General features: G+C 38.1%; 1 protein-coding gene across 1 annotated transcript in view; it reads left to right on the top strand.

Moving 5' to 3' along the window:
- The window catches only part of LOC121392699 (angiopoietin-related protein 1-like), a 17,401-nt gene extending 4,695 nt beyond the window's left edge, over positions 1 to 12,706 (top strand). Inside the window, exons 3-4 of the mRNA XM_041523804.1 lie at positions 4,662 to 4,826; positions 12,400 to 12,706. Coding sequence (XP_041379738.1) covers positions 4,662 to 4,826; positions 12,400 to 12,626 — 392 coding nt within the window. The 3' untranslated portion in view covers positions 12,627 to 12,706. The remainder of the gene's footprint in view (positions 1 to 4,661; positions 4,827 to 12,399) is intronic.
- Positions 12,707 to 20,000: the final 7,294 nt, after the last annotated feature.

Below are 20,000 nucleotides of genomic sequence, written 5' to 3'. Positions count from 1 at the left end.
TGTGGTATGTGCTTTCCTGTCTGTCGGATTGTGCATATAAAAGAACCCTTGCTACTAAAGGAAAATGTTGCGGGTTTCCTCTCTAAGACTGTATGTCAGTTGTACCAAATGTTTGACATCCGATAGTCGATGATAAATAAATGAATGTACTCTGGTGGTGTCTTTAAACAAAACAAACTGTAACCTTGTACATGTATACTGAACAAAAAAAGAAACTTCCGATTTGTACATATATTACTTGTTGTGTTAAAGAATTCATTGTGTAATGAAATTATATAGGTAGTATTAGCCTTGAGCTGTATTATCAGGATTCATGAATTTTATCGATTATTTTTGCACTGTTAATCGTCGACAACGTAAAATTCAATTTGCACGTGCATGCATGGTTCGACATGTCCCGTGTGTATTCGGTCAATTTGTTTTACTTGTCTTACTGACATTGTTGTCAAGTGAACGAAAACGCTTCAAAATTTGTAAAAAAAAAAATAACGTTTTATTACATTGTAGCATTTTTAGTATGCCAAGAATACCCAATAATTTACGCGAACGGGCGATTGGCATGTTTGATGCTGACATGTCGACAGAAGACGTTGCAAGGCATGTTGGGAGTTCTAGTCGAGCGATACGAAATCTTCGCGTAAGATTTCAAACAACAGGAAGCACCAACGACTTGCCACGTCGTGGACGTCCGCGTGTTACAACGCGTGGTCAAGACCGCTATATCATGAACACGCATTTGCGCAATCGATTCCAAACTGCCACTGGTACTGCTGCTAACACACCTGGGCTTCATAATAACCGAATCAGTGGGCAAACTGTTCGTAATCGTCTGCCGGAGAACGGTTTACATGCACGACGTCCTTACGTCGGATGCGTTTTAACGCAACGTCATCGTCTAAATCGTCTTAATTAGGCAGTGCACACACTCGTTGGATACGACGACGCTGGAATACCGTTCTTTTTTCGGATGAATCCAGATTTTCTTGACAACGTGGTGATGGCAGGGTGCGCGTCGACCGTAGGAGAAATGAACGCTATGCTGACTGTTGTGTTCTTGAACGAGATCGTTTCGGGGGTGGGGGTTCTGTCATGGTCTGGGCAGCCATTGCCCATGGTTATCGTTCACCACTACTCGTCAGTGATGGCAATTTAAATGCTCAACGTTACCGCGATGACATTCTCGCTCATCACGTCATTCCTCTGTTCCATAACAACGCCAACATCTCGATTTTTCAGCATGATAATGCCACCTCTCATACAGCTAGAGACACTGTAAATTTTCTTAGGACAAATAACATTGATTTCATTGATGACTGGCCCGCTAAAAGTCCTGATCTCAACCCCATCGAGCATGTCTGGGATAGTCTGGACAGACGATTGAGGCGTCGTCCCAACCCACCCGCTAACGTCAACGAACTTCCTCAAGCGCTCATTCAGGAACGGAACGATATTCCACAGGCAGAAATCAACACTTTAGTCAATTCTATGCGCCTGCGATGCACTGCAGTGGTCAATTCAAGAGGTGGTCATACCCGTTATTAAGTGGGTGTTTTGTTTTTTAACCCCTACCACACTTGGTCAAAATTTCTCCCACTTTCTGTCAACCTATGGCCATGATTTATGCACCAAACGATGCATCATGGAACACTCTTTAAACGCATATATAACAATTATTCCCCCGGTTTGTTTTCATCAAGTTATGTTCAAGCAAAGTTAGCGGAAGTTTCTTATTTTGTTCAGTATATTTACGCTTCCCTCGAAATTCAGATGATCTTGCGACGGCAACTTTGTACAAATAATAACAAAGCAAATTCCCGATAATAATAAAAGTTTTGACAGTTTTGAAACGACAATGTGATCAGGGGCGGGTATAGGCTTTTGAGAAGGGGGTTGTACCACTATGCTGCTTGCAGACCTACAATTCTCGCTAAGTGGTGGCTTGCTTGACAGGTCATTGATATTTAAACCCAAAACCCAGAGGGGTAGCGTGGTCTGGACCTTGGGGGGGGGGGGGGGGGTCGAATATGAACTTGGCGGATCCTATTACACTGTATTACACTGTAAAACATTAGTTTAGCCTCAGTAGGGAGGGTGGGAGGGGGGGGGGGGGGGCGGGTCGTGAATGATATAATGTACAATCAGCGCATGCCAGTATTCTTTAGTTTGTTTTAACTTACAGTGAGTGTGTAGGATGGTCAAAGCACACCTCGCTTGTTTATATCCAAATAAAATTAAAGTTCAAGTTTTTATTATTATTATTATTATTATTTAATGACACCGTTAGAGCACATTGATTTATTAATCATTGGCTATTGGATGTCAAACATTTGGTAATTTTAACATATTATCGTCTTAGAGAGGAAACCCGCTACATGTTTCCATTAGTAACATGGGATCTTTTGTATGCACATACTACGGCCTTTGATATACCAGTCGCGGTGCACTGTATGAAACCAATAGCCTAATGGGTCCACCGACGGGGATCGATCCTAGACCGACTGCGCATCAGGCAAACGTTTTAAATCGTTCCGCCCCCTTAATTAATATTAATTAAGGTTAAAGTAGCAAACTTGTACTAAGCTGTCTGACCGGCCTCGGACATAACGCTGATAGGTACTGGATTCCCAGCCCGGTACCGGCTCTTACCCAGAGCGAGATTTAACAACTCACTAACAATTAACCTACTGTCTTGGACAGACATCCCAGATAGCTGAGGTGTATGCCCAGGGCAGCGTGCTTGAACTTTAATTGGATATAAGCACGAAAATAAGTTGAATGAAAAAGCTGTCTGTCCAGGTTTTAGGTTTAAACACATGGTACGAAATGGAAGCTTGTTTAATATCCTTTTAGGTAGTACTAAACCAAATAACTTCCGGCTGGGTCAAAGTTCGAGATGCACCCATCTTTGATAGAGAAGTGAACACCACAAATCCTGTGATTTTGATAAATGTGAGTGTGTTGGTTGTAAAAAAAAAAAAAAGGTTTCATCTGGGTAAAAACAAAATGCAATTTTATTTCATCTAGTATCACTGTGTCAGGTAGCCTTGTGCTTGAAACATGTATGGGGTACTTGTAAAAAAAAAAGTATTCGAATTTTGTGCGGAACTAGGGTAGTCATAGACGCTACCCGTTACCTCAGAAATGAGCAGCTTGACTCCCAATTTTTTCTGATTCATTTTAAGAGTGTGGGGTGGTAATATTTATCTCAGTGGCGTTTATGTCGATTGATACGCTGCAGGTACAGGGCACAATATTTCACGCGAACCGCCGTTCTGTTCGCGTGTCGGTTACGCAAAATTAAATTTACGCGAACCGCAAATCGGTTACGTCGTGATCTGTAGACGTTCAGAAATTAAAACTTGCAGACTCACGATTACAGTAAGTTTATTCATGCAGACATACTACTAGTATTCCGACAAATGTTTTAGACTGATTTTTAGATACTTGATGTGCAGCAAACCAGTAGCCAACGGTATATTGCAACGGTTGTAACTTGTGACCGAAGACTCAGTATAGAGTCGAGCCAAAAGTTTCAAAGAAATATGCACGGATCGCTAAGGCGCCTAAATTATCTGCTGCTATTCTATCTCTAAAGGAATATATGTAGACATAATATTGCATTGCCTATAATTTTAGAAAGGTTGAAAACGGTTTTAACGTAAACAAAAATGCAAAAATGTCACAAAAGCTGAAAAATACTAATATCGCATAATTAGCTTTAAATAACAAACATTTGGAACGTCACTGTAGTATAGAAGTACCAGCGATAAAGTGAAAGTAGCATCACCACCGCAAAATATCGTTGTCAAATTGTGGTCTTTCTTGTTATGTTATTATAAGATTTATCTTTATTAATCTAATCATGCACCAATGAATAGCCTGTTTTATAGTTCAGAGGAACTGGACATTTGTTGCTTGGGGTTTTGGTGGGTGTTTTTTTTTATTTCAGTCTGCTGTATACTAAATTTTACATATCAGTGACAAATGGTAGCCTTTATTTGTTATTTATAAAAGAAAACTATTAGTCTAACCATACACCAGGGAATGGGCATTTTTCCTCCAAATGTATCTATTTTGTTTCAATACTGGGCTGATATTTAGTCATTTTACAATAGCGTTAACTCCCGCAAGCTGCACAGAGGTTATAGAATACGGTGGCCCGATGTCCGAGGACAGTGGTTTTAGATTCGGGCAACTAAAAATTACTTTTTGCGATGCCGATGGCAAGTGATGAATAATAATAATAATAATAATAATAATAATAATAATAGATCTACAACGCTACGATCGTACGAAAACAAAAGAAACATCTACAAGTCACTTCTTTCGATTTGCAAGCATTAAAGAAACTGTTTTATAAAACGTTTTCTTTTGTATTTTGTTTTAACTTTATGTTTGTGCTAAAAATTATGTATTTAAATATAATTTCAACGTAACTTTGAGGTAACCGATCAGGTAATCCACAGGTTACGCAAATATAATTCACATAACCGAACAATTGGTTACCTAGGTAAAAACCACGTGAACCGACTTCCGGTTACCTCAGATTTCGAAATATTGTCCCCCGAGGTAGGAGTTTTAGCCACATATGTTACTGTTGTCGTCTATGGGATTTGATTTGGTAGTATACACCCTAAAATAAGGGTTATATTATATTGCAGGAAATACCAATATCCACCGTATAACCAGCCAAGGTAATTATAAGCTGAGAATTATCATGGAAGACAACTATAATGACAGACTTGACGCTCTGTACGAGAACTTCACCATAGCATCAGAGAAAGACGACTTCCGGCTGCATGTCGGTTATTTCAAAGGGAATGGCGGTAAGTTTCACAATTATGCTTAACTGAAGTGTTAGTAAAAAATGCACTGATTGTCAAAAAAAAAGTAAAAAAAGAAGAAAAAAAACTACGTCATTATATAGGTATATACTACACGAGTGGCCATTAAATACCACATATTTGTCGAATCCCCCTAAACTGGTTTCCACAAAAGCTGCAATGGACACAGATCGACGCAGACACCGCGACAGTTTTTCGAGGTTGAATAGACAGGAAAGCACATACCACGGCCTTTATCCAGTTGTGGTGCACTGGTTGGAACGAGAAACAATAATCAGTTGAATGGGTCTACTGGTTCGATCTTGCGACGCATGCACCTCAAGTGAGCACTCAACCCACTGACCGTGTATATTGTGTTCAGTCTGCGTTGCGTTGGAACAAAAATGAAAACTATTTCATTTCTTAACGCATCGCACACAATACCACATGTATTTCTTAAGATCAAGATAAAACATAATGTCATCTATATTGTCTACTTGTACGGATTCATCATCAGCGATAAGAGCTTTTATCTGCGTCGCTCTGCGTCAGTCTGTGTCGATCTGCGTCAGTCTGTCAATCTGCATTGATCTGCGTCAGTGTGCGTCGATCTGCGTCGGTCTGCGTCGATTTACTATACGTCACGGCGTCGATCTTCGTCAGTCTGCGTCGATCTGCGTCAGTCTACTCAATCTGCGTCTGTCTGTGTCAATCTGCGTCAGTGTGTCGATTTGCGTCAGTCTGCGTCCATTTACGTCAGTCTGCGTCGATTTGTATTAATATATATCAGTCTGAGTCGACCTGAATCAGTCTGTGTCGATCTGCATCCGTCTGAATCGATCTGATTAAGTCTTCTTCGATCTGTGTTAGTCTATGTCGCTTTTTTCACTCTGCTTCAACATTCGTCGTTTTTGCGTCAGTCTGCGTTGATCTGCGTCAGTCTATGTCAATCTGCGTCAGTCTGTGTCGATCTGCGTCAGTTTGCGTCGATCTGCGTCAGTCTGCGTTGATCTGCGTCAGTTTACGTCAATCTGCGTCAGTCTGTGTCGATTTGCGTCAGTCTGCATCGATCTGCGTCAGTTTTTTGTCGGTCTGCGTCAGTCTGCGTCGATTTTGATTAATATATATCAGTCTGCATCGACCTGCATCAGTCTGTGTCGATCTGCGTCAGTCTGCATCGATCTGATTAAGTCTGTTTCGATCTGTGTTAGTCTATGACGCTCTTTTTCGCTCTGCTTCAACATTCGTCGTTTTTGTGTCAATCTGCACCGACCTCCGTCAGTCTGCATACATTTACACCAGTCTGTGTCACTCTGCGTCGATTTGCATCACTCTGTGTTGGCCTGCGACAATCTGCGTCGATCTGCGTCAGTTTGCACCACTGTGCGTCAGATTGCGTCAACGTGCACCGATCTGATTACACCCATTTTACACCAAAAAAAACCCCACTACTTTTGCATGGGCCGGAATTACCACAAAACAAGTCTTCAATGTCACCAAGTTACACAAGTTACACTACAGCGTCTCTTCTGTCAACTTCAGTCTAACAGTTGCCACTTCAAAGCTGTCTACCATGAAATAATCACAGTCAAACAGCAGACTGCATGCGTGGATATATTTTCGTATCAACCAAATGGGAAGATAAATGTATCGCAGGTATCATCACACTATACGCAAATACGCATTGTGTGAGGCTGGCTTTACACTCTACGTCACAGGCCGTCTTCGACTGTTCCAATAATAATAATAATAATAAGTGTCTTTTTTAATGATTACAACAAAAATCATCCACAACATACAACAACTAAATAATCTTTATTTTAATGGTTTTGTTTGTTTGTGTGTTTGGGGGGAGGGGTTTGTGTCGAGGGGGTTTGGGTTTTTTAATGGGGTTTTTTGTGGGGTTTTTTTTTTTTTTTTGGGGGGGGGGGGGGTGCATGTCCCCGTTATCCCTACAAACCTCTTCTATTCCTTGGGAGTTCGGCTCAATCCTTCGACAAACTCCAAATTATTCTTTTTAGCTACTGCATTGCAAATTTGGTGGTTTCCATTTTCCAAATTTAAGCGGCCCTCACATATCGGTCGCGGCGCCTGCGCAACTCCTAAAATAGGTCAAAAAGGGCATTTTCGTGAGGAGTCCGGCCGGACGCTGCCCGATTTCTACGGGCTCCGCTGAGATTTTTAGGGGTCGCTAGAACCCCGCGAGCGTGAAAACCTGACTCCCAAATCTGCGATTTTCCAAGCGCGATTTTAGGTCGAGGCAATCCCGTAGACATGGTGCTAGGGCCCCGCCCGGCGGCCTGCCGTAAAACCGACCGGTGATCTGGCGGTCGCCTGAAGATTTTGACGAAAATTATTGGGAAAAAATCCGCCGGGCGCCGTGGGATTTTCACGGGCCCCTCACGGCCACCCTGCGATAGGCTCACGGCCCCCTCACGGCCCCCTCACGGATCCCGAGCGATTTATACAACATCGGCCGGGCGCCCCGTTGGTCCCTACCGCCCTCCCCCCCCCCCCCCCCGGCGGCTTCTAAACGTCCCCCACAACTTTATACAACGCATCTATATATACTCGAGGCGCGGACGCCGGAGGGGGAGGGAAGCCCGACATCAATCGCCAGTCGCCCGGCCGGGCTCCGCCATAGTCCGTGATCCAAGGGCTTGAAATTTTGATAGACCTGACTCCACACAACATACTTTTGCTTTGCTATTTATTTGTTAGAACAGACCTTCAGGATAAACAATTGGGTGGTCTACTTTGCTGGAAACATTGCAAACAAAAAATATGACCATATCTTCATGTATACTGCTTTTATTAATTGTTTGAGCAATTAACCACCTATAGTTTTAATTGCTTTCCCTGTTGGACATGCAGAAGTACAGACAGCAACCAGCAACGAAAATTGAAGTATATCAATATTGTTTTTTGATTTTAATTTTGAAATTATATGTTTTATACCCAAACCTAAATTGGTTAAAAGCACACTATCTGTATGTACATTAAAACAACTGTAGTTTTAATATTTTATAAGTATCAAACCCTAAACATATGTATATGCCTGTTAATATTTACATGCTAGTGAGTAATGTCAGTGAAACTATAAAATTACACGTCAATCATTTTATAGAAGCAGATAAAAGCTGTAAAAATTAAAACCTTAATAGAAGGCAGATCAGTAATGAACTTCACATCAAAACACTGTCTATTAATACAGCATATAATCTGAGTGTTTTATTTAAATAAATATTAGATTGTTATTTAGATTTTAAAATAAGAATAATAATAAAGATCATCAAATCTATGGAAAAACAAATGAAGTTTGTACCACTTTATCTTGGAGGTAGTATTTAAACATCTTGCAGCAATGTGTAGACTCTACATTTATAGGAATAACTGATGAAACTGTTCTTTTTATCATTTGCTTTATAAGATACATTTAACTGTGCGAATGTCAGCTATTTTTTTTAACTGATATGATGTCCGTATGCTTCCATACTTGAAAATATAAATAACATGAAACAATAGAGTTGCCATTTTTCATTCAGTGAGCCGTCATATCGGCTAATTCTCAGGATCTCTTTTGACCTTGTTAGTCCATTTACGAATTTAGAAAGTATTTTTCATTAATTAATAATAATACATTTGCCAGTCAGTTTTAATATTAATGCTGCAACCATAAACTGGGATATCGCGATATTTCAACTCGATACGAATCGCGCTACAGTTTTGCATATCGCGATTTTTATACGTTGTTGTTTCCAAGTTGTAATAAGTTTTACCAGAATTAAGCTGATATCTTTGAACAAGCCTCTCATTTTCTAGTGAATTTAACAAAATAGCATCCCCTTCCCAGTAAAAATAAATAACTACATGTACTATACACAGCGCATGCTATAGTAGCCATGCTGATTTCTGTAAAGAAAGGTATGGACTAAATGATTTAGCATATCCGTTGTAGCTAATAAACAAAGTTCATACAAATATTTATTCCTTCTGCTTTCATTTGAATATATAAATATAAACATTATCAAATATATATATATCGCAATACAGTTTTGACCATTCTGTAGTACTTTATTGAATATATAGTAATATAATCATTAATCATGATCCAACGAAGTTCCATGCTACTGTGTATTATTATTATTTTTAATTATTGTCATAAATGTGTGTGTGAGAGAAAACAAAATCTGCAAGTTTGTACTATGCCCTATAGAAGTAGTTTGGTGTATCACAGTTCAGTAGAAAATATGAGAATCAATAAATTAAAGTGTGCCTCTCAAGAAAAGCGACAAGACTTTGGTATCAAATTAACACATTATTTTTCGATCATGGGTTTAAGCGTTGTTCTTGTTTTCGGTTACTGCACTTCTTTTAATTAAAAAGATAGATTGTCTACCCTTACTCATAGTCACATATTGAATGGCTTCTCTTTTAACATACTGAAGATTGACACAATTCCACAATACTTTATTGTGTAGAAGCTGCCATCCCTGCTATTGGTAATGCTTCACAATATTATTTTAGTAACATCTATTATTATTCCAAAAGATAGGAATTTAGAAGTATTACTTGAAATGTGGAAACTGGTACAGTGAAGTTTACTTACTGCTTATGAAAACTATCCAGCAAGTTTATCATTCCTGTCAATAGTTAATTATTCACTGCTGTCTAACTTCCTTAGGTCACCAGTACAAAGACAAGCAATCACACATTTCACATTAGCCTTTGTTTATGTACAGCCTCGCAGGTCTTAGCTTATATATTGCATCAACAGTACTTGGGACATCTTGCACTGATCAGACTCTTTCAGCATCACTGTTGCACATCTAATTAAAATACAGTCTCGGCAGAAGAATGTAAAGCAAATTTTCCTTGGTGATATAATAATACTTCGAAGTTGTCATCAGTCATCCCATCCATACATACATTTGAACAGGTATCTTTTAACCAAAAAAACACATTTAACGAACAAGATTAAGGGTACTTTGCCAGTGTTTTCAACATTCTTTCCTCACGTGTAAGAACAGGTCATAGGATCACACTCAGGATGTATTGAGAAGAGATGGCAACCATGCTATACTTTGCTTCATTCTTTCATATCTACAGTCTAGCTATGGCCCAGATTGTAGACATAGTATTCACAGTTTGCATAATAGTATGACTGCTATAGCCAGCATATTGGAGTACCGTATATAATTATGTGAATCAGCGCTGAGCTGGAGTAGGCGAAGACTCTGAGCTGGCTTGAGGTAGGGTCCGTATCTAACACAATCGGCAGAACGCATGCCTGTGATGATTTGGTTGTATGTTTAGTGCCAGTCAGTGGACCCATTCTCTGCTTGGGTTTCCCGTACGAATCAGTGGCATACGACTGGTATATCAAACACCATTGTTAGTGATGCGTTGCCTATGGGAGAGTGCATATTATGAAATATCCTTTGCTGCTAAAGGAAAATACAGCGGGTTTCCATCAGGATTAAAATTATGTCAGAATTTTTAAATATTTGACATTAGCCAATAATCAATAAATCAATGTGTTCCAGTGGTGTCGTTAAATAAAACAAAGTATAAGTGAACTGGCTAGCGGCTCGATGTGTAGACATGAGTACTAGCTAGCATCGCAGGACGAGAGAGGGATTGCATTGTAGAAAGCCCAGCCACTGGTGCAAGAGGTTGTCATCTCCCTGTGATGGTCCTGGTTACGTCTTCCTCCTAGGGCATCTCTAAGGCTGTGGACTCTCTCTCCATAAACTGATAAAAATACCGTGGCTGTGGATTGACTTTGAATCACACAAAATATCTTATCAAACGAGTATTAACCTTCCTAAGGCCACATTGACATTGTAGCTGAACTTTCTTGAAATATATAATCAAAATGGATGAATTACAAATACCAAGTTTAATTTACTCAAAGAATGCATTACTCGCTTGCATTTTCCTTTTGGTTTATGGCTTGATATCTGTACTTCTGGTTGCGTAAAATGTATAGACAATGTTTTAATTGTGGCCACATAACGCAGGTACATGTATACTGATTTGGGATTCATTTTAGGATGGCATAGGACTACTACCAAACAGCTATATAGGGTTGTAAACAAATCACTACACATTGTTACATGGATTATAACTAATTATGAGGGTAGAATGATGGAAATACATGATAAAAAGTCTCAGGTTAGCACATTTTCCCGAAATATCTGTATCATTTCTGCCCGAATTTGAGGTTTTGCTCCAGCACTAGGGGACAGTTATTCCCCCCTCTCCTATCTCAGACGCTTATGTAGGTTGTTGCTGCCAATGCTAGACAGGTAACAGGTTAATAGAGGTCACTTGTCAATCAAGAATTCAGTGAAATTAAATGTCTACCATAACTTTATTCAACATTCAGTGTAGCTGATGGTTTCATCCATAGCCATTGTTTCTTTTGATGTTTAAACATTACTTTCATCTTCATAGATCCACAATAGAAAGGGAACACACACGGTTGGTCAAAATATCCATACACATATACTCACACCGATACATATTGTGTTTAGTTCAGGTAGGAAGTGATCATTCAAGCTTAGATAGTTTCCATTGGTATGGAATTGATCAGCACCATTAATAACAGTTTAGCATTGGGACTGGGTGTGTGTTGGTGGTGTGTGTGTGGGGGGGGGGGGGGGGGCAGGTAGATTGACAATGGGCGGGCCACATAGTTGTTCACAATGTTCCTGGTACATGTATTTATAACACGTCTATGAATCCATGCATCAGAACGCATAGCATCTGTTGAACTGATTTTTTGTTTTTTTTTTTACATTTAATTTGATGTTTGTGCATATGTCCAATTAATATTCAAGCACGCTATCCTGGGCACTTACTTCAGTTATCTGGGCTCTATGTCCAGGTCAGTGGGTTAATGGTTAATTGTTTGCCATTATTAGAATGCATTTAATGAGCTACAGTAACAAGAGGTTTTGTAGGGAAGAACATAATCAATCCTGCGATTAGAAAAATCGCGCGGACGCCGGCTGATATGTGAGGGCCGCTTTACCAGCAGAATTGTTTATTGTTGTTGTTGTTGTTTTTTTTTTTGTTGTTGTTTGTTTTTGTTTTTTTTTTTTTTTGTGTGTGTTTTTTTTGGGGGGATTTGGGGTTTTGTTGGGTTTTTTTGTTTGTTTGGGTTTTTTTGGGGGGGTTTTGTTGTTTGTTTGTTGTTGGGGTTTATTTTTTTATTTTTTTTTTTTTTTTTTGGGGGGGGGGGGGGGGGGGGGAGTTAGGAGGAGGAAATCTTGAGTGTGTTACATGCAGTTAACTAGTGACGTAGTGTACACCTTCAACACATAAGGTTTTTTCCCATAATTCTTTGCAGACAACTGACAAAGAAACAAACCACAAATTATTTGGAAAGCCACTCTTGTTGTCCAGTACAAGACTTTTGAAAATTATTATTCTAGACTTAATTATGGACAGATTATGCGTTGGATCGATTAATTTGTAGTTATTTATTACAAATAAATGTGAAAATAACAAAATGTTGTAATTTCAATTTTGACATCATAGGACCTTTAAACATTTGATTTGTTTTCAGACAACGAGCTATCTTACCACAGCGGATTCAGATTCAGCACAAAGGATGAGGATCACGACGAATCTAATGGTAACTGCGCGAAACTCCACGAAGGAGGATGGTGGTATGGAAACTGCACACGTTCCAATCTTAATGGCCATTATCTGGGATCGGAGAACACGACCGGAGCCACGTGGGGAAAACACGCTCTGAAGACAATATTGATGAGGATCAAACCCATGAAATAACTGATAAGCAAAAAACATAAAATAAATAAATTAATTAAAAAAAAAAAAAAAGTCCCTCTGGTGAGACCAAAGTTCCAGAATTTTTTGTCTTTTTTCTATTATTTTTTTTTTTTTATTTATTTATTTTGAATAAAAAAGAAAGAAAAAGAGCATGGATTGCACAGAAAAGGTGGGTATACATGTATTTGATACCGAAATAAGGGGCATATTTAAATTGAAATCAGAATGCACGTCCTAGTTCACCGCGATGGCATTTTGGCTCCAAATGCGGTTTTACGTCGTAACAAGAAAAGCCCGGCAAAAATCGACGTCATTTTGAGGCGTGAGACCTGAGACCAGAAATTTATTTGGTTTGGCTTATAAAAGTTAAAGGGACACACCCTAGTTACGGCTAGTTGTTAACCATTACGGCGTTGTTTTTCGCTATTAAACCCATTTTTTTTTCACAAATAAAATTGCACTTTACTTACCGTTTATTATTTAGAATATACATTTCCATTCACCTGAAGTGTTTTTTGGTAATCCTGGTAATCCTGGTTTTTGTAATACCACAAAATGCATTTTTCGTATTTCATAAAATGGCACGGGCCTCTGAGAAAAAAACGTTGAGCAGACAAGGTCTAATCTATTTTTAGAGGGGATATTTCCATTTCAATGTCACAGACGTTGGTATACCACGTGACCGTTATCATTTTGGTTCAGTTTGTTTTCTCGTGCACGGTTCGCGCAATCAACATCCGATTTGTTGTTGTTCATTTGTGAGATTTATCGTCACAGTTCGTGAACATTTTCAGTAACAATAAAGTTCAGACAAGTAAGTGTCTCAATACAAAACGTTACAAACCCTTAAAACCAATAATTTTGCTAAGTCTGACGATATCTGGAGGGGATACAATCAGGACAGAACAGTTGGAACATGTCCAGGAGAGGTGAAAGGAACGCACCCCAAGTCTGTGAAATTTGTCGTGACGTAGGCATTGTTGTGCTTCGAGCGACATCTACCGGTGACATAAGAATACTAACTTTCAAAATTATTTCAAGCAATTGGGACATGGGGATTCCCATGGTATTTATCGATATAAAACCTGCTTTTTCACTCCATTTGATAAAAATGTGATCTAAGTATGTTACAGGTTTGTAGATTAACCAAATTATAAAAAACGTTTGCTGGATGAAACTAGGGTGTGCGGCTTTAAAGGTTTTTTGTTTAACGACACCACTAGAGCACATTGATTTATTAATCATCGGATGTTGGAAAGTTAAAGGGTTTTTTTTTTTGTTTAACGACACCACTAAAGCACATTGATTTATTAATCATCGGCTATTAGAAAGTTAGTTTGTTTAACGACACCACTAGAGCACATTGATTTATTAATCATCGGCTATTAGAAAGTTAGTTCGTTTAACGACACCACTAGAGCACATTGATTTATTAATCATCGGCTATTAGAAAGTTAGTTCGTTTAACGACACCACTAGAGCACATTGATTTATTAATCATTGGCTATTAGAAAGTTAGTTCGTTTAACGACACCACTAGAGCACATTGATTTATTAATCATCGGACGTTGGAAAGTTAAAGTTTGGTTTTGTTTAACAACACTACTAGAGCACATTGTTTAACGACATCACTAGAGCACATTGATTTATTAATCATCGACTATTGGAAAGTTAAAGTTTGGTTGTGTTTAACGACACCACTTGAGCACATTGATTTATTAATCATCGGCTATTAGAAACTTAGTTTGTTTAACGACACCACTAAAGCACATTGATTTATTAATCATCGGCTATTAGAAACTTAGTTTGTTTAACGACACCACTAGAGCACATTGATTTATTAATCATCAACTATTGGAAAGTTAAAGTTTGGTTTTGTTTAACAACACTACTAGAGCACATTGTTTAACGACATCACTAGAGCACATTGATTTATTAATCATCGACTATTGGAAAGTTAAAGTTTGGTTGTGTTTAACGACACCACTTGAGCACATTGATTTATTAATCATCGGCTATTAGAAACTTAGTTTGTTTAACGACACCACTAGAGCACATTGATTTATTAATCATCAACTATTGGAAAGTTAAAGTTTGCGACACCACTATTTATTAATCATCTATTAGAAAGTTAGTTTTGTTTAACGACACCACTAAAGCACATTGTTTAAGAAACTTAGAACGACACCACTAGAGCACATTGATTTATTAATCATCAACTATTGGAAAGTTAAAGTTTGGTTTTGTTTAACAACACTACTAGAGCACATTGTTTAACGACATCACTAGAGCACATTGATTTATTAATCATCGACTATTGGAAAGTTACTTAGTTTGTTTAACGACACCACTAGAGCACATTGATTTATTAATCATCGGCTATTAGAAACTTAGTTTGTTTAACGACACCACTAGAGCACATTGATTTATTAATCATCAACTATTGGAAAGTTAAAGTTTGGTTTTGTTTAACTATACTAGAGCAGAGCGACATCACTAGAGCACATTGATTTATTAATCATCGACTATTGGAAAGTTAAAGTTTGGTTGTGTTTAACGACACCACTTGAGCACATTGATTTATTAATCATCGGCTATTAGAAACTTAGTTTGTTTAACGACACCACTAAAGCACATTGATTTATTAATCATCGGCTATTAGAAACTTAGTTTGTTTAACGACACCACTAGAGCACATTGATTTATTAATCATCAACTATTGGAAAGTTAAAGTTTGGTTTTGTTTAACAACACTACTAGAGCACATTGTTTAACGACATCACTAGAGCACATTGATTTATTAATCATCGACTATTGGAAAGTTAAAGTTTGGTTGTGTTTAACGACACCACTTGAGCACATTGATTTATTAATCATCGACTATTGGAAAGTTATAGTTTGGTTTTGTTTAACAACACTAGTAGAGCACATTATTTAACGACACCACTAGAGCACATTGATTTATTAATCATCGACTATTGGAAAGTTAAAGTTTGGTTTTGTTTAACAACACTATTAGAGCACATTGTTTAACGACACCACTAGAGCACATTGATTTATTAATCATCGGATGTTGGAAAGTTAAAGTTTTGTTTTGTTTAACAACACTACTAGAGCACTGTGATTTTTTAATCATCGGATATTGGAAAGTCAAAAGTTTGTTTTTGTTTAACAACACCACTAGAGTTTAGAGCACTAAACACCAGTTTTTGTTTAACAACACCACTAGAGCACATTAATGTATTAATCATCGGCTGTTGGAAAGTTAAAGGTTGTCTTTTGTTTAACAACACATTAGAGCAAATTGATTTAGACGAACCCTGGCTATTTCAACATTTGATAGATAGTATGAGGGGAATCCCATTGAGCACATTTTTTAATAGCCTTCAGCTTACGCCCCTGATTATTTTGATATTTGGCCGATAGTAAGAGCGGAATCCCGCTGTAAGAGATGTTTATATGCATTTTCCAGTACTAAAAATATATCAGCTGTTGAATGCTAAAGGTGCATGAATGATGAAGATGGATAATAAACATCAGCCCTGTAAAGCAACCATTCCAATTAACGTGAATGGATACATCAGCCCTGTAAAGCAACCATTCTAATTAACGTGAATGGATTCATCAGCCCTGTAAAGCAACCATTCTAATTAACGTGAATGGATTCATCAGCCCTGTAAAGCAACCATTCTAATTAACCAATGGATTCATCAGCCCTGTAAAGCACCATTCTAATTAACGTAGAAGGGATTCATCAGCCCTGTAAAGCAACCATTCTAATTAACGTGAATGGATTCATCAGCCCTGTAAAGCAAATTCTAATTAACGTGAATGGATTCATCCCACTAATTAACGTGAATGGATTCATCAGCCCTGTAAAGCAACCATTCTAATTAACGTGAATGGATTCATCAGCCCTGTAAAGCAACCATTCTAATTAACGTGAATGGATTCATCAGCCCTGTAAAGCAACCATTCTAATTAACGTGAATGGATTCATCAGCCCTGTAAAGCAACCATTCTAATTAACGTGAATGGATACATCAGCCCTGTAAAGCAACCATTCTAATTAACGTGAATGGATTCATCAGCCCTGTAAAGCAACCATTCTAATTAACGTGAATGGATTCATCAGCCCTGTAAAGCAACCATTCTAATTAACGTGAATGGATTCATCAGCCCTGTAAAGCAACCATTCTAATTAACGTGAATGGATTCATCAGCCCTGTAAAGCAACCATTCTAATTAACGAATGGATTCATCAGCCCTGTAAAGCAACCATTCTAATTAACGTGAATGGATTCATCAGCCCTGTAAAGCAACCATTCTAATTAACGTGAATGGATTCATCAGCCCTGTAAAGCAACCATTCTAATTAACGTGAATGGATTCATCAGCCCTGTAAAGCAACCATTCTAATTAACGTGAATGGATTCATCAGCCCTGTAAAGCAACCATTCTGGAAGTAAAGAATGGATTCATCAGCCCTGTAAAGCATCAGCCCTGTAAAGCCCATTCTAATTAACGTGAATGGATACATCAGCCCTGTAAAGCAACCATTCTAATTAACGTGAATGGATTCATCAGCCCTGTAAAGCAACCATTCTAATTAACGTGAATGGATTCATCAGCCCTGTAAAGCAACCATTCTAATTAACGTGAATGGATTCATCAGCCCTGTAAAGCAACCATTCTAATTAACGTGAATGGATTCATCAGCCCTGTAAAGCAACCATTCTAATTAACGTGAATGGATACATCAGCCCTGTAAAGCAACCATTCTAATTAACGTGAATGGATTCATCAGCCCTGTAAAGCAACCATTCTAATTAACGTGAATGGATTCATCAGCCCTGTAAAGCAACCATTCTAATTAACGTGAATGGATCATCAGCCCTGTAAAGCAACCTAATCTACGTGAATGGATTCATCAGCCCTGTAAAGCAACCATTCTAATTAACGTGAATGGATTCATCAGCCCTGTAAAGCAACCATTCTAATTAACGTGAATGGATTCATCAGCCCTGTAAAGCAACCATTCTAATTAACGTGAATGGATTCATCAGCCCTGTAAAGCAACCATTCTAATTAACGTGAATGGATTCATCAGCCCTGTAAAGCAACCATTCTAATTAACGTGAATGGATTCATCCCCCTGTAAAGCATTCTAAGAATGGATTCATCAGCCCTGTAAAGCAACCATTCTAATTAACGTGAATGGATTCATCAGCCCTGTAAAGCAACCATTCTAATTAACGTGAATGGATTCATCAGCCCTGTAAAGCAACCATTCTAATTAACGTGAATGGATTCATCAGCCCTGTAAAGCAACCATTCTAATTAACGTGAATGGATTCATCAGCCCTGTAAAGCAACCATTCTAATTAACGTGAATGGATTCATCAGCCCTGTAAAGCAACCATTCTAATTAACGTGAATGGATTCATCAGCCCTGTAAAGCAACCATTCTAAGAGAAGGGACTCTGAAATTAAACCAACCCACTGGATAGAATGGATTCATCAGCCCTGTAAAGCAACCATTCTAATTAACGTGAATGGATACATCAGCCCTGTAAAGCAACCATTCTAATTAACGTGAATGGATTCATCAGCCCTGTAAAGCAACCATTCTAATTAACGTGAATGGATTCATCAGCCCTGTAAAGCAACCATTCTAATTAACGTGAATGGATTCATCAGCCCTGTAAAGCAACCATTCTAATTAACGTGAATGGATTCATCAGCCCTGTAAAGCAACCATTCTAATTAACGTGAATGGATTCATCAGCCCTGTAAAGCAACCATTCTAAGAGAAGGGACTCTGAAATTAAACCAACCCACTGGATAGAATGGATTCATCAGCCCTGTAAAGCAACCATTCTAATTAACGTGAATGGATACATCAGCCCTGTAAAGCAACCATTCTATTTAACGTGAATGGATTCATCAGCCCTGTAAAGCAACCATTCTAAGAGAAGGGACTCTGAAACCAAACCAATGCTGCCTTGCAGGATGGCTCTAAGGGCTAAAGGCTAAGAGAGATAACTCTACAAACATCACAGCTGAAGTCTGAACGCTCTAGCCGAAGTGGCGCGAAATAGAAATAGGGGGCTTATGCAATAACCTACGAATGAAAGGAACGAACAGAAGAAGAAGAACATCAACACACAATAAAAACATTATTAAAGAAAAACAATGCAAACAGTTGAGACGTGTTGCATTTATAAAAGACTCACCGGTGAAGGCCAAATCAAATGAGGAGAAAAAAAAGAGGTGAAAACAAAAACGAAAATAAAGTCAAAAACAATTTTCTTTTAAAAATAAAACCACACGAAATATTGTGATATAATTATCGGAATAATGTGTGGATGTGTGATTAATAAAGAGTGGTTAATCTACTCAAACAAACAAACAAGAAAAAAGAAAAGAAAAGAAAAAGTAAAACACAAAATCAAACCACCATCTCACCGAAGAAAAAAATTAAATAAAAATAAAATAAAATAAAATATTTAAAAAATAAACTTAAAATAAAAAATATTAAACAGAAGCAACAAATAAACAAACAACCCAAACATATACGAATCGAAAACAACACAATTCGGGAAACAGGAGTCGTTTTGGACGATTTAAAAAAAAAAAAATTCAATTTAATGTCAGTGGCGGATCCAGACAATCCATTTAGGGGGGCCCCAATGACATGAGGCGGAATGCCAAGGGAACTTTGGGGGAGGTTTGGAGGGGGGTGAAAATTAATATATATATATACAGTGAAACCTCTCAAAACCGGACCCTCTGTAAACCGGAATTCCCTCAAAACTGGACATTTTGTGTGGCCCCCTTTAAAACATCTGTACAGAAGAGAACATCTCTAAACCGGATACTTGGTCCCTTTTACTTGGTCCCGAGGGTGTCCGGTTTAGAGGAGTTTCACTGTAATAAAATTATATCTGTCGCAAAATTTAAGGGGCAGCCGGGCCACTGGGGCCCCCATAGATCCGCCTCTGAATGCATCATAATATTTATGATGTTATTATTGTCACTTGATGTTAGTGTTGTTGTTGTTATGTTGGTGTTATTGCAGGTGTTGTTATTATGGATGTTGTCGCAGATTTTGCTGTTCTTATGTTTCTGTTGTTACAAATGTAGTTATTGCAGATGTTGTTATGACAAATGTAGTTATTGCAGATGTTGTTATGACAAATGTAGTTATTGCAGATGTTGTTATGACAAATGTAGTTATTGCAGATGTTGTTATGACAAATGTAGTTATTGCAGATGTTGTTATGACAAATGTGGGTATAGCAGATGGGGTTTTTTTTTCAAATATTATTGAAGATGTTGTTATTACAGATATTATAGCAGATTTTGTTATTA

The sequence above is a fragment of the Gigantopelta aegis genome, unplaced genomic scaffold (assembly GCF_016097555.1).
Source record: "Gigantopelta aegis isolate Gae_Host unplaced genomic scaffold, Gae_host_genome ctg4320_pilon_pilon:::debris, whole genome shotgun sequence".
NCBI lineage: Eukaryota > Metazoa > Mollusca > Gastropoda > Neomphalida > Peltospiridae > Gigantopelta > Gigantopelta aegis.
This window is presented reverse-complemented; position numbering and strand designations above follow the sequence as displayed.